Raw genomic sequence first — 15,135 nt, forward strand, 5'->3', positions numbered from 1 at the left:
GAGAGGAAGGACAGAGAAAAAAACATAGGAGAGAAGAGGAGGGAGGAAGGAAGCCTCCGGCATCCCTGGGGATGCCCCAGGGCTCCAGGCTCCGCCCTTGAGTAAACCCGTCTCAGGACCTCCCACCGATCCATCAGCCCCAGGAACTAGCTCAAAGAGCTTTGATTTACTTCGGTTCTGTAGCTTCACATTTTCATGAAGAAAGGAAAGGGAGAAAATGACTCTTTTATTTTCTTTTTCAGCTTTTTCCAGAGTTAATGCCATTTAACAAACCTGCGCAAAGCAGGAGCCTGAGCAGGAACAAGACGCAGAGCCAGCACAGCCCAAAGAGTTTCCACAAGGGGCGGATCCCCCGCAAGGGGCGCAACCCCCGCAAGGGGCGGAGCCTCCACAAAGTGAGGTGCCTCCGCCAGAGGGCCTGTCGCAGGGGGCGGGGCTGACACAAGGGACGAGGCTGGCGCAAGGTCCTGGGCAGACCCAAGAGGAGGTATAACCCACCAGGCGGGGCGTGCTGGGGAAGACCTTGCGCATGCGCATGCACTTCTCCTTGTCGATGCATAAGGTGTTGGCTTTGATGGCCAGCTCGTGCTCCAGCCGGGACTTGGTCATCACCAGCAGCTGTAGAGTGTCTTGTGTCTCCCGCAGCCTCAGCCTGAGCGTTTGTAGGGTGTCGTCTATAGTGAAAACTTCGTTCACGAGCCTGCGGCAGGGCGGAGAGAAACCTCAGTGACATTCCTTTCAGCACAGCCACCCCGTGTGCAGCGGGGAAGGTGCCTCAGGTGGCCACAGCACTGCAGTCCTCAGCCCTGGAGGGAAGGACAGGTGGACGCGCCCCTCTGGGAGGGTCACTCAGGCTGACAAAGCACTGAGGCAACAGATGGGACAAAGGGCAGAATCTGACAATAATTTAACCATAGGTTTGCCCCCAGGACCTGCAATCCGTCTCTTGCTTCTCCAACCTGAACTGAAGACACCAAGTGTCCACAGCAGCGCTGTCCACCATGGCCCAGAAGAGGGAAAGACAAACGGTAGTATGGCCACACTGTGAAACTATTCAGTGTAACAGAAGCCACGGTTCAGTCTGTTTTTGTCTCTGAGACGGTGTCATTGTGCTGGCCATAGTGACATTGTCTCCAACTCCAGTGCTCAAGCTGCCCTCCTGTCTAAGCCTCTCAAGCATACCTGACCTATTATGTGACTTGTTTTGCCTTGTTTTTGCCCCCTCCTCCCACCCTCTCCTTCCCTTTCCTGTCCTAGTCTCACATAGTCCAGGCTGACCTCAGATTCTCTACACAGCTAAAGGGTGACCACCTGGATCACCTCCTCCTCCTTCCTTCACCTCCCAAGAGTTGAGATTATAGGCATGAGTCCTTTTTTGAAAGTGTATTGTTTTTTTGTTTTGGGTTTTCAAGAAAGGGTTTCTCTGGGTAGTCCAGGCTATCCTGGAACTTGCTCTGTAGACCAGACTGGCCTTGAACTCAGAGATCTGCCTACTTCCTCCTGCTTCTGCCTCCCAAATGCTAGGATTAAAAGCATGTGCCACCATCGCCTGGCCATGTCAGGTATATTTTAAATATGGATTGGCTACTTTGAAAACATGGTCTCTGCCAGTAAAACACAAGGGCTAGCCTCATTTACATATGAGACCAGGTGCATAGTGGCTTCTGCTCAGGTCCCTTTTCCAGCTGGAACACACATCCATGCTGCCTTAATTCCTCTTGGATCATAGGTTCACATCTCAGAGAATTATGGCTCCTAACCAGTGGGAGCCACTGCCCTGGAAGAGAGCCCCTCCCAGCAACCCACAGACATGGGCCAACTGACTCAGCTCAGGCACAGTGAAAAGACCCCTAGAGACATGGGGGAGGTGGTCAGAGGCCAGTCCCCACGTTGTCTCAGGTCTCTCCCCGTCTCCCCAGGCTCTCCGAAAGTACTGACGAGACCCAGAAGGGGGAGTTCAGATTACAGAGGGAAAAGATGAGAATGAATGGGCGCGTGGGGGCTGAGGAGGAGAGGTTCCATAACGGTGCTGCCACAGGGACTCTGGGTTAGTCATGTTGTCCATGCATGACAAGCCCAGGAGCCATATGGGCTGAAGAACACCTGAAACATAACTTCTTGATTCAGAAGCTGATAAAAAAGAACAAATAAATGAACAAAATAAGCCCTCCATTCAATTCATAGTCTACATCTTAAATTAAGCTTTAAAAACTTTTAAAGACAAGACCTCATGTAGCCTAGGCTGGCCTCAAACTCTATGTAGCTAAGGATGGTCCTCCTGCCTCAGCCTCCTAAGCATTCTGTGCATAGTTTCTGCGGTGCTGGGGACCAAACTCAGTGTCTCATGCATGGTAGGCAAGCGCTCTACCCATTGGACTACATCTTCAGCCCATTTCATTTCAAATAAGTTCAATTTAGGGGGTGGGGTTCCGTTGGCAGAGTGCTTGCCTGGCATGTGTAAGGTCCTGAGTTCAATCCCCCATTCCACATAAAAAGAAAAGTAAGCACCCAAGCAAGCAGGAAACAAGAAGAGACCAACAATAGGCTCCAGGAGTGTGGCAGCCACCAGAAGCCAGAGGGAGGCCTGACCCCACCCCCACCCCCACCCCCCGCCTGATGCTCCTGAACCCCCTTTCTGGAGACTCGCATCCCTCTCCTGTTGTCCACGGAAGCAAGTCACTTAGCTAGCAGGTAGGTGGGATCTAGCCACGCAGGAAGGACTTGTGCTCTTTGCAAAGGAGGGGTTGGAGATGAACAGGGCTGCAAGCAGGCACCTTTCCCATCAGATGCTAGAGATACATGCCACAGCTGTCTGTCTCTGTTGCCAATGTCTTCTTGGCCTCGCAGAGGAAGCAGGAGGGTTTCTTGAGTAGAGAGGCAGCGCTGGCGGGTGAGGAAGCTTCAGAGAGAGACTGTCAGGGTACAACCCAGAATGCAGACCTCCATCCAGCTCACAGCTGAGATCTGAGACTGTGAGTCCTGATTCCTGCAGGGTCCGGTTCCCAGACCCGGGGTTAGTACCTACTGCAGACGTCCAGGCAGGACTGAAGATATTTCAAGGAGAGGCTGCATCTCTCACTTTGGAAAACATGATTGAAACTATAGTTCCCAAGAAACCGAGGTTTCCTCCCCCCAGGAGTTCAGACAGAGAAAGAGCACAGGAGATTTTACACAGCTCTAATAATCTTATCAGACCATCTAGCCGGAGAGACAGGGGCTCCATGATGGGTGAGACCTCGCCGTGACTAGGGCTGCTATACAGTCCTCTTTCCTCTGTTTAAACCTAAGCTTATTTCAGGACCCTGAAGATGGGCTGGGGCGGGGGATGGAAATGGGCCACACCTTATAAATCTCCCGTCTAACTGGCCTGTTAGACAGCAGATAAACCCAGCGTGTTAGAACTGCCGGGGAGAGCCCAGGCTCTGATGCTTTCAACAGTAACAGTGCCATCTCTGAGACCCCACTCTTCTCTTCCTAGACCCCAGGAGCCCCACCCGCCTCCACTCACTTGAACTGTGGTAAGTCCCTGCAGAGCTCCACGTTAGGCCGTCGGGTCCTGCACGCCAGCCTGGTCTGCGCCACCTTCAGTGGGCACTCCTTGGCCATGATGGCCCTCTCCAGCAACATGATGGTGTTCTCTGCCTGGAAGATCTCCTGTAGTGTCTGTGGGGACCAGGAGACTGTCACACACCCCTCAGAATTCTCTCACCTCCTCCTCTTGGGGAAGGCAGAGAGCGGGAGCTGAAGGCACTTCAGGGGCCTCCAGCCTTTAAAGTCCTCCTTCCCCAACCCTGAACCCCTTAGGGACAGGGACTGGGACTGGGGTGACCTTGAGAAGTTGTTGCCACTACTGCAGGTCACTGGATGCTGGTGCTGGGTCAGTATCAAGACAAATTTTGGTTTTAAAACTCTGCTGTAGTGAACCAGTCATTGTGGGAAAAGAGGGAGGGGAAATGACAGAGGGAAGAAGGGAGGTGTGGGATGCCCTTCTGTCTATGTGTTGCTTTTATTGGTTAATGAATAAAGCTGTTTCAGCCAGTGGCTTAGCAGAATAGGACAAGGTGGGAGTTCCAAGCAGATAGTGGAGAGAGTAGGCAGAGTCAGGAAGAATCCATGCAGCTCTACCAGAGACAGATGCTGGATGGAACTTTACCCAGTAAGCCACAGCCACGTGGCAATACACAGATTAATAAAAATGGGTTAATTTAAGATACAAGAGTAAGCTAGAAATACGCTTAAGCTATTGGTCAAACAGTATTGCAAATAATATAGTTTCTGTGTGAGTATTTCATGGTCTGTGCAGGTGGGAACAAACAAGTGGCCTCCTACTACAGCCTGATTTCAAGATGACCACACCCCCCGTCCTTCCTCAGTTCTAGAATGGAGCCCATGGTTACTAATTTCTCCACATGCTCCCCCACCCCACCCCAACTGCATGTCTTGATCAGACCTGTCTGTGGGTTTTCCAGAACACTGGGGTTTTCCAGAACCTTCTGCTACGGCTCACTAATGATTCATGCCCAGGGCACATCTGCCCAGGCCCAGGTGGGTGCTCCTGCTGCCAAAAATTGTTCTCACAGCCTCTTATCTAGCCTGCCACTCAGCCGGACTGTCTTCATCCAAAGGGAGAATAAAAGTCCCACAAGTTCCACTGAGGTGCAACTCCTGCCCAAGCTCTGAAAGCCTGTGTGCCTCCAAAAGTCTGTGGAAGACTGTGACCTCCCCCCCCCCCCAAAGGCTGGAGGGTAAGCAGCAATGTGAGCTGGCCAGTGGCTGGACTTTCCTGATGAAGGGGAAGCCATCAGGGCCCTCAGGGAGGGCAGGGGGGAGTCCTGATGTGCCCTTCCTAGTGAGCGAGCTACTTCTGCCAGGCATTTGTTAAATGTGATGAATGACAACAGCACAATCCTGCTTTGAGACCATCTCTGATCCAAGCATGTAAACACCACATATATTTGTAATGACACATTAAATGAAGACTCACATATCTATATCTAATCAAAATGGGCCTCCTGGAACGTAGAGAGAGCAGCTAGTGCTACAACAAAGTCAGCGAAGAAGTGAGCAAGGCACTTCACATGAGCAAGGTGTGCCAAGAGCACGTGCAAATAATAAACACACCAGGGGAGGAAGGAGGAGGGAGAGGGGAGGAGGAGAAGGAGGGGGAGAGGAGGAGGGGGGAGGAGAGGGGAGGGAGGAGGAGGAAGAGGAGAAGAAAAAGAAGATGAAGAAGAAGAGGAGGAGTGGGGGGGAGGAGGAGAAGGAGCAGCTCCCACAGTCTCAAGAGTAAGCTGTAAGGGGTCCAGCAGGAAGGGACTAAGGGGATGTGTTAATTGCTTGCTGCAGGTGGGGATGTGGTAGTTAGGTTTTTGTCCCAGCAAGGAGTCCCAAGTAGGAGTGAGCCATGGTTTGTTTGTTTCCTTGTTTTTAGATTTTTGAATGGAGATCAAGAGGGGGTCCTACAAGAGAACTGGCCCAAGGGAGCTAGCCCTACCCAGGGCTTGCAGATTTCTGGAAGAAATGTACAGACAACTTTGGAAACGGATGTCCAGCGTTGGGCTCTTTCTCCAATGACTCAGACTCTGCAGACACCCCAGGCACCCACGGGAATCCAGGAGGCCTCTAGAGAGGAGAGCCTGGGCAAGTTGGCACATGCTCCCCAGTGCAGAGCCTCAAATCCCAGGTACTTACCAAACATATGTAAGGTGCACACGTACACACAGAGTGTCTCAAAACCTACCTCCTCTGAAGCCACCCACCCTTGTCCCCAGAGCTGTTACATCCCCCACATTCATAGCAAACGCAGCAGGCTGCAGAATATGGAGTGCCCATCTATAGCCCCAGCATTCCAGAGCCCCACCTGGACTGTTCTGAAAGCTGGTCTCGGCAAGAACAAAGAAGAAAACTCAAGTAGGCATTCATCACAGGGCTTTGCCGGAGCTGTCCCCTCAACCTGAGGGAGTCCTCTCGGGTACACACATGCTCACCTCATCACCCCCTCAGACTGTGCCTGATATGCCCAGGAGACTTCCTCTGCACCCCTTAAACAAAGCATCAGAATTTTAACAAATGTGTCAGTTCCTTTCTTTCAAACACAGACGTGGCAAGGCCCACTGGAGTTTCCAGTCACACACAGAGCAGAGGAGGACGCCCAGCAGTTCACACACACACACACACACACACACACACACACACACACACACAGTTGCCTGGCATCTTGGCCCCAGGCTCTGAGGGGCTTCCCTGGAATGTTCATCTTTCTGTTCCCACAAAGCTGGGGAAAAAGCCTCCAGGGCACAGTTTGGCTCATCCCAGAGACTGGGCGGGGCCTCTGGGGATTGGGCCCAGGGGGTCACCCCATGGGAGGAGTCTTGGCATACTAGGTCAGGCAGCTGCCTGGCTTTGCTGACTATGGCTGGGAGCAGGAATTCAGTTGGGAAAGGGTGTGAGGGAAAAAGGGCCCCTGCCTCACTCCTCTGCATCCCGGCAAGGTGCCAAACAAGGAGGCCAGGAAAGGAGTCTCCTGAGCCGTAGCAAAGGGCCGATCACTCTGTCCCAACACACAGCTTTTAGCCCAGACGCTGTTCTTACTTGCTGTGTAACCCTGTGAGGTTCACAGCCTATCTGAGCCTAATGCGACCTGCACACAACATCTGGCAACATCTGCAGAGTCCTTCCTAGTTGCCAGATCCTTCAGGGTACGGTTTCTTTTGTATCCTAGCAGAATTACAACCCACTCAGGTTAGTGGGCTAAATGAGATAGTTCGTGGTGTGGTTAATCCTTATGTTGATGGATCTGGACTGAGGGTGCTCAGAGAGCTGGTAAAAACATCTCTGGATATATCTGTGAGTGAGCCCTAAAAGACCGTTCTGTCAGGCTCAGTGTGTCCAGTGGGCATGCCCAGTGTGAGTAGGCCTCATTTCACCCGTCAAAACCCAAACTGCATAAAAGTACAGAGAAAGGAGGGGTCCTTCCTCCTCTTGAGCTCAGAGGCCAGTGCCTGCCTGCACCACAGGACCTTGCCTTGAGACTCAGGTGGGATTTTCATTGGTGACACAAACCTATTTCTTACTTGTAGGGAGATAAGAGATGGTTTACTCTGAGCTAAGTATCAAGTGACCATGCGGGGACCATGAATTCAACTAGCACAGTGGAAAAAGTGGCTTTTCATATCACGGTCATGAGTGCTATGCATTTGTCAAAGTCATCGCTGGGAACACCATGTTTGCAGGTCCCAGCACAGTGGGAAGCCTCCCTATAGGTTGCAGAAGCTGCCTGAGGGCCATCTTAACTGCTGGACTGGGAGGAGCTAGAGCTTTACTAGGCTGGTACATTGCAAAGGCTTCACCTGGTGATTACAAGGATGTTAGCTCAAACATGAGGTGGGCAGTGGATGCCTGCTAAGGCGATTGCAGATAGTCCAAGACGATTGGGCCAACTCTCCACAACCACAAAGCCCCAATCCATCAATCAGCAGTGTAGACTCCTCCACAGGTGTGGATCTGGGGGCTCCAGTTCATTACCATGGGGGGGGGGTAAGCTAACCTCCAGTGTCCCTGGGCATCCCCCTCTCCCTGTTCTCCCTCTCCCCCACTCCTTCCCCCTCCCTCCCTCCCTCCCTCTCTCTCTCTCTTTCTTATTTTATATTTTATTCCCCGGAGCTGGGGTGGCATTTGTGTGAACCACAGCCCAGGTAAACAGGGAGGCCAGAAGGTAACTTTGGGAGTCAGTTCTCCCTTTCCAGCATGAGCTCTCAAACTTGCACTCAGCCTGTGCAGCAAGTGTTTTGCCCAACTCTGTAGTGTGGGCTGGCCTAGAACTCATGGTGATCCTCCTGCATCAGCCTTCTAGGTGCTGAGGCCATAGTACTTCCAAGTACTATGCACCACCGTATCTGGCTGATTTTCTTTATATGTCTTCAAGTTGGCCCCCTCCAGATGGCTCAACTTGGCCTGTGTAGTATAAGGGCTGCCAGACTACATAAAGATGGGTATGACTGTGTTCTAATAAAACTTTACTTATACAACCAAACAGAGGCCAGAATTTAGCCCTTGGCCTATCAGTTCGGAACTCTCTCACTATAAACCATCACAAAGGGAGTCATGACTCCCTCAGTGATACAAAGCTGCTGTCCCTTATGCTTCTGAGATTCAGAGAACAGTTGTTCTAGACCGGTGGTTCTCAACCTTTGTAATGCAGCCCTTAATACAGTTCCTCATGTTGTGGAGACCCCAACCATAGAATTATTTTTGCTGCTACTTCCTAACTGTAGTTTTGTTGCTATTACGAATTGTAATGTAAATATTTTTGGAGATAAAGGTTTGCCGGGGGGGGGGGGGGTCGCGACCCACAGGTTGAGAACTGCTGCTCTAGATCGTTGTAACTCAGAGTGAGGGCCAGTGACCACTGAACTCTGAAAGTTTGCTGGAGAGGACACGTCTGGCCCCAGCCTAGACCTGCCGCCAGGATCCGCACACTACCCAGGCCCTCAGGTGATTTGCCTGCATGTTCAAGGACACAGCTGGGTCTGGCGTGTGTGGTTTGAGGTAGCACATCTGCTATGTGTGGTCTTGGCGAAACCTGAACTTCTCCCAGCCTCAGTTTCTCCGTTTGCACCATGGCAACAGTAACAAGGCTAGGAGGGAGTCTTCGTTTTCTCCCCATTCACAACAGGACCCTCTAGGAGACCAGCTGTTGGCAAGCTGCCCACAAGTGGGAATGATGAAATCGAAAGCTGTAGTTCACAGCAGAGCACTTGCAGAGCACACACAAGGCAGAGCGCACACAAGGCAGAGTGCACACAAGGTCGAGTGCTTGCAGAGTGCACACAAGGCTCCAGGTTCTCTCTTGGCACTGGGAACACTGTTGGGCCCTGTGCAGTGTGGAAGGTAGAAATCCTGACAGCCTTAGATGAAGCCGACCTTGCGGGGCAGAATAGTGTGCTGCTCTTCCTGCTGGAATCTAAAGCACGGTGCTGGCTGGAAGGGTGTGGGGTGCATGTGGCAGAGCTGCCTGCCTCGTAGAGCTCTCTGTCTGCATCTTGTCTTGTGACAGCAGAACAAGCTTCCAAGGCCAGGCACTGAGTTTTAAAGTGGAGAGAGAGCTGGGTTTAACCCCAGCTGGCTTTTGACCTGCGCCAGCTTTGTGCAACCTTGCAAAAGCATTGTTTGCCAATTTGCATGAAGCCTGCCTGGCTTGACCCAGACAGACTCCCCAGCTTCAGAAAGAGGAAAGAAACCTGGCAGAATTGGGGGGGGGTCAAATAGTGGGACATTTATAAGTTCACCCAAGCCTGGGAGCAAAAAGTAGAGAGAGAAAAGGGCTCAGGAACACTGCCAGGAACTCATGGCATGGATGGTCCTGTACCAGGGTCCTCCAACTTGAGTTCTTAAGTGTGAGCGTCCAGGGGCAGGGAGGAAGGTGCTCAGTGGCACCTGCTGCATGAGCCCAAGGACCTGAGTTCAGATCTTCAACGCCCACAGCAAACCGTGTATCCTATGCCTCCTGTAACCCTGTGCTGAAGGGGCAGAGGCAGGAGGATCTGTGGGGCTTTCTGGCTGCCATCCCAGCATCACGTTCAGTGGGAGACTGTCTCCGGGGAATAAGGCAGACAGTGATAGAGCAGGACGTGACGGCAGTTGTGACTGACAGACACTATCAGGAGTAAATTTGGGTTTTAAATGACTGGTCAAACGGGCACATCCGAGAAAGCCCTGATCACAGCAACGCCAGAGAAGCACAAATGCCCGCTGTTACAGACAGTCTCCAGTAGGAGTCCTGAAATTCCTGGTGGATTTGGAAAATGAATTGGGGTGGGGCCTACAAGACAGTTTAGCAGGTAAAGGTGCTTGCACCCAAACCTGAGGTCCTGTGTAATGGGGGGAGGGCGCTGATTCCCACAGCTTTTCTCTGCCCTCCATAGACGTGCTGTGGTCTGCCCTCCAATAAACAAATAGAAAACCAAAAAGAAATCGGGTGGGGGTACTCTCTACTGCTCTGGACAAAATTTATGGAAACCCACCATCTCAAGCCTTTGAGAGAATCTCCTTAACACAATTTTCCTTCTCTCTCATCTCTCTCCCTCCTCTCTGACACTCTCTCTCATCTATCTTCCGTCTGTCTGTCTGTCCGTCCATCCATCCATCCATCTATCATCTATTTCTCCAGGGTCCCACACAGCTTAAGATGGTCTCAAACTTATACAAAATGGAGAATGACTTTGATCTTCCCAAGTGCTGGGATTACAGGTATGGAAACGCCACCCCCCCCCCCCACCACTTGTCTAAGTTATTTGTAGCACTGAGAATCAAACCCAGGGTTTCATGCACACTAGGTAAAAATGCTACCAACTGAGCTACATCCCTGGAAATGTTTTGAAAGGACTGTAGCAGGCCACACCTGCCAGCTGTGGAGGTTTGAATGAGAAAGGCCTCCATAGGCTCATATTAGAATGTTTGGTTCCCAGCTGGTGTACTGTTCAGGAAGGATTAAGTAGGGCCTTGTTGGAGGAGGTGTGTCACTGAAAAGCCCATGCCACGTCCAACCTGTCCTCTCTTCCTCTCCCTTTCCCTCCCCGCCCCCTCTGCCTCTAACTTGCAGAGCAGGATGTAAGCTCTTAGCTACTGTTTCAGAGCCAGAGCCATGTCTACCTGCTGCCACCGTGCTCTCCACCCAATTAAATGCCTTCGTATAAGTTGCCTTAGTTACAGTGTCTCTTCACAGACTAGAAAGGTAACTAAGACGCCAACTCAAAGAGACTCCTGGATGTATGGCTGGCCATTTTTATTCTTCCAACATACAGCTAGGAGGACACATGCCATCTGTCACCTGCCTGCTTGTCATCTGCCCCCTGAATCTTCTCTTGCCTTCCTATTCTGCACAGCAGTAAGATTATTCCTTCCTTCTCATCCTCCACCTCTCCCTCCTATATATGTGCCTATAGAGTGTGCTTACATGTATGGACGCTCATTCGCATCTGTGGGGCATGTGGGTGTGTGGTGCATGTGTCAAGTTCATGCTAGGTGCCTTCCTTGACTGCTCTTCACTTCATTCATCCAGGTGGGGGCTCTTATGAAAGCCGGGTCTCCAGCTCCAGCTCGTCTAGACAGCCAGCTTGCTTTGGTAATCCTGTCTCTGATTACAGGGGTCCACTGTCCACAGTGGTTCTGTGGTGCCGCAGATCCAGACCAGTCCTCATGCTTGTCCAGTAAAATTTATCCTCTGAGCCACCTCCCCAGTCCTGCAATTCACAGGAACTGATTTCCAAAACTCCCCTAGCTGGACCCAGATCGAGGCAGATGCTGCCTGCTTTAGCCATTCTGCTTTTCCCCTCACAGGTTTGCTTTGCTATGCTTTTATTTATTTTTTTAAAGTGTGTGTGCACAGGTATTTTGCCTGAACAGATGTCTGTGCACCACGTGTGCAGTGCCTGAAGAAGTCAGAAGAGGGCATCATGATTCCTTAAGACGGGGGTGGGGGTACAGATGTTTGTGAACCTCCAGTGCGGGTGCTGGGACTTGAACCCAAGTTCTCTACCATTCAGCACTTCTCCAGCCCCTTCCCACAGTGTTTGGAGCTAAGACTCTTATCTCATATTGAGTGTGGTGTTTAGAGGCCAGGCAGGACCAGGCCAGCAGCTCTGCTTCCCGGGATGTGGCCAGATTTAGAAACCAGCCGTCAGTAGCTTGGCCCTTCCCCGCAGCGCTGGAAGGGATCCAGCTGCTTGTGGAGCTGGGCCTTAGCTCCCTACTGTCAGCCCTCAGACTCCCCACTTTCTAACCCAGTTCCCCCGCAAAGAGGTTTTGCTGATGCTAATAGCCGTTTGAAAGTCAAAATGCCAAGGACTTCAATGGAAAAGGAAGCCTTTTAGGGTTTAAACTCACAACTCTCTGCAGTCTGGTTAAACTCTTTCCATGACTAGTAACTTCCATTTCATTTCCCTCTGGCCCTCCCTCCCTTCTACCTTGTGAGTGCTGGAATTATGCCACTTTGCCCAGTTTATACAGTGCTGGTGACTGAACCCAGGACTTCACACACAGTAGGCAGGCCTTGCACCAACTGAACTACATACACCCCCAGTCCTCCCTCAGAATCTAGCACAGCTGAACATTCTCTCTCTGCTATATAGCCGTCTACTCAAGGCTCCAAACTAGTGGCCAATCAATCAGTGGACTTGAAGGTTTGAAACACAAAGAGGGCGATCTCAGAGGTACACAGAGGAGGTACGAGAGCACAGCAACAACCGAAACAACTCAAGAGGTGGTCCTTTCTGTCAGGGTGGGGCGAGAGGACTGTGAGCCAGAGAGAGGTGGAGTCTGGCAGTGGAGAGCACGGAGGGCGGGAGACAGAGGCATCCAGGAGGCCTCTACAGTTTGCAAAGGCCCAGGAAATTCCTGGAACCGTCTGGAAGGTAGAGCTACTCCACTGAGATAGGGAAGGCTCTCAGTGGAGCAAGCGAGAGAGTGAACGTCCTGGACATGGGTGTGGATACTGTTAGATAGAAAAGGCCTCTTAGAAATCCAAGTGAGGCTTGGGGTGGCCTGATGGGTAAGGTGCTTGCCCACAAGCTTGAGGACCTGGGTTTGGACCCCCAGCACCCAAGCAAAAATATAGAAATGACCGTAATCCCAGCGCTGGGGAAACAGAGAGGGAGGACCCCCAGGGTTAGCTAACCGGTCTACAGGAATAAGGGAGCTTCAGGTTTGATGCCTCAAACGATAAGGTGGAGAGTGATCAAGGAAGACAGCTGACGATGACCCGCAGCTTACACATGCATGCATGTATGTTCATATGGACACATATACATGCATACACACACGCATGCACACACATCCAGATATCGCACAAACACATGCTCACACTATACACTACACACACATACACATATCACACAAACACATGTTCACATTATATACTATACACACACACCACACACATTCACATATCACACAAACACATGCACAGACTACACACTACACACACACACACCACACAGACACATGCACACACACCACATAAAAACGTAAGACACTACACACACAAGCCATTAAGATACCCACATTCACATACACATGCATGTACATACAATACACATACATATACACACCACACACAAGTCACATAGACACACACATGCGCACAGCACACACACATACATTACCATACACACACACACAAGTCACATAGACACACACACATGCGCACAGCACACACACATACATTACCATACACACACACAAGTCACATAGACACACACATGCGCACAGCACACACACATACATTACCATACACACATACACACACACACATAGAAAAAGAACATCCATGTGCAGGTGTGGGGCTGTGCAAAGCAAGGTGGCTGGAGCAGTGACTCAGCAGCCAGGGCTGTAATGAACTATGGAAAATAATCACCTTAGGGAGGGGAGAGAAAGATACAGAATGCTTAGATTGAAATTCTCAAAAATAAAGGAAAAAGGAAAGAATCAGGCAAGCCTGTCTGTGGTTTATGTCTGGAATTCTAGATTTTGGGAATATGAAACAGGAAGATCATAGCTTTAAAGCCAGCCTGGGCTACATAGCAAGTTCTAGGCAGTCTAGGCTATACAATGTATCTTAAAGAGAAAAGAAAAAAATCATTTCCCTTTCCCCTGCCATCACACTGCTCCCCTCACTAATGGTCACACCCATCTATGTCTCCCGTGTCCCCTGACTATAGGCAGTCCACAGCATTGTCTGCAGGGAGGGAGCCTTAAGAGCCAGCAGAGAAACAGTCTGATCTTGGGCAGATCAATGGTGGCTGGGCTGCTGGCATGTCTGCACCTTTGTGCCCACCTCCCGATGCCAAGCCTCTGACCACAGAGGGGGAAGTGATGTTCAGATCTAAAGGCTGCAATGTTCCCAGGCAGCAGAACCCCACAGTCTGTGTGACGGGATGGCCCGGCCTGGTCCCTCGAGGGAGGGAGAGAAGGTGAAGGAGGGAGGAAGCCAACCGCTTTGAGTTCATCCAGGTCAGCACGCATTGCTCTTGGTCCTCCCAGGCAGAGCAGCTCCTGCTCACGTGGGGCCTGGAGAGGGAACTTGGGTCAGCAGGCTAGATGGCCTTTACTCGCTGGCCATTTCCTTAGCCCAAGTATTCTGTTTTTGTGGGTTTTGTTGTTTTGAAAAAAAGGGTCTCATGCTGTATCCCAAGTAGGGTTTGAACTAACAGCAATCCACCTGCCTCAGCCTCCCGTACACTGGGATTACAGGTGTGAGTCTCCACACCCAGCTCAATTCACTTTAGAAAGGAAACAAGTTTATTTTAAACTGAAACTTTCTATTACTATCCTTGGTATAAATGAAACGGCATTGTAGGATGTAGAAAGAACATTAACAATGCGTAAAATGAGACAAAGGCTGTGTGCTACTGGAACTCTAGTTGGGTGCTGCGGCCTGTCTGCACCCGGACGGGGCTACTGATAGTAATGGTCCCTTGGCAGAACTCATCAAAGGTTATCCTGCTTGCCAGAATCTGCCTCCCACACCTTCAGAATAAGTACTCTTGGTTTTTGTTGTGAAGACAGAGCCTCATTAGCCCAGGCTAGCCTCCAGCTCCCAGTGTTACCAAGGATGACCTTGAATCTTTGATGCTTTTGACTCCACTGCCTGAGTGCTGGGATCACTCACACATCACACAGTGGAGTGCGCTGTCATGCCCGGTTTCAGGCAGGCACTTTCGATAGCAGGGTCCTTGCCCCCAAACATCCTCCTCATGGGGAGATGTTCTGTGAGACTGGACAGTGGGCCTGTAACTCTGCCTTCTCAAGCATCTGAGCCTCCCCTTCCCCTTGTCTCCCATGTCACCCTTGTGTGTGGACAGCCATTCTCTCTCACCAATGCCTTCCAGAGTCTCCTGATCCTATGTCCATTCTTGATTTCCTCTGCCAGAGTGAGTCTGCACCCAACATCTTCCCCTCGATGCCCCCTGCAGGCTCCTTCTGCCTCAGGGGAAGCCACAGCCTTCCTCAGGTTCCCTCTGCCTCAGGGGAAGCCACAGCCTTCCTCAGGTTCCCTCTGCCTCAGGGGAAGCCACAGCCTTACTCAGGTTCCCTCTGCCTCAGGGGAAGCCACAGCCTTACTCAGGTTCCCTCTGCCTC

General features: G+C 51.2%; 1 protein-coding gene across 1 annotated transcript in view; it reads right to left on the reverse strand.

Annotated features, from left to right (window-relative positions):
• Nucleotides 1-229: 229 nt before the first annotated feature.
• Nucleotides 230-15,135, reverse strand: part of Tekt5 (tektin 5) — a 35,412-nt gene continuing 20,506 nt past the window's right edge. Inside the window, exons 6-7 of the mRNA XM_005349298.2 lie at nt 3,509-3,663; nt 230-700 (exon numbers count right to left, since the gene is read on the reverse strand). Of these exons, the coding sequence (XP_005349355.1) occupies nt 265-700; nt 3,509-3,663 (591 nt within the window). The 3' untranslated portion in view covers nt 230-264. The remainder of the gene's footprint in view (nt 701-3,508; nt 3,664-15,135) is intronic.

The sequence above is a fragment of the Microtus ochrogaster genome, chromosome 7 (genome assembly GCF_000317375.1).
Source record: "Microtus ochrogaster isolate Prairie Vole_2 chromosome 7, MicOch1.0, whole genome shotgun sequence".
Classification (NCBI taxonomy): Eukaryota; Metazoa; Chordata; class Mammalia; order Rodentia; family Cricetidae; genus Microtus; species Microtus ochrogaster.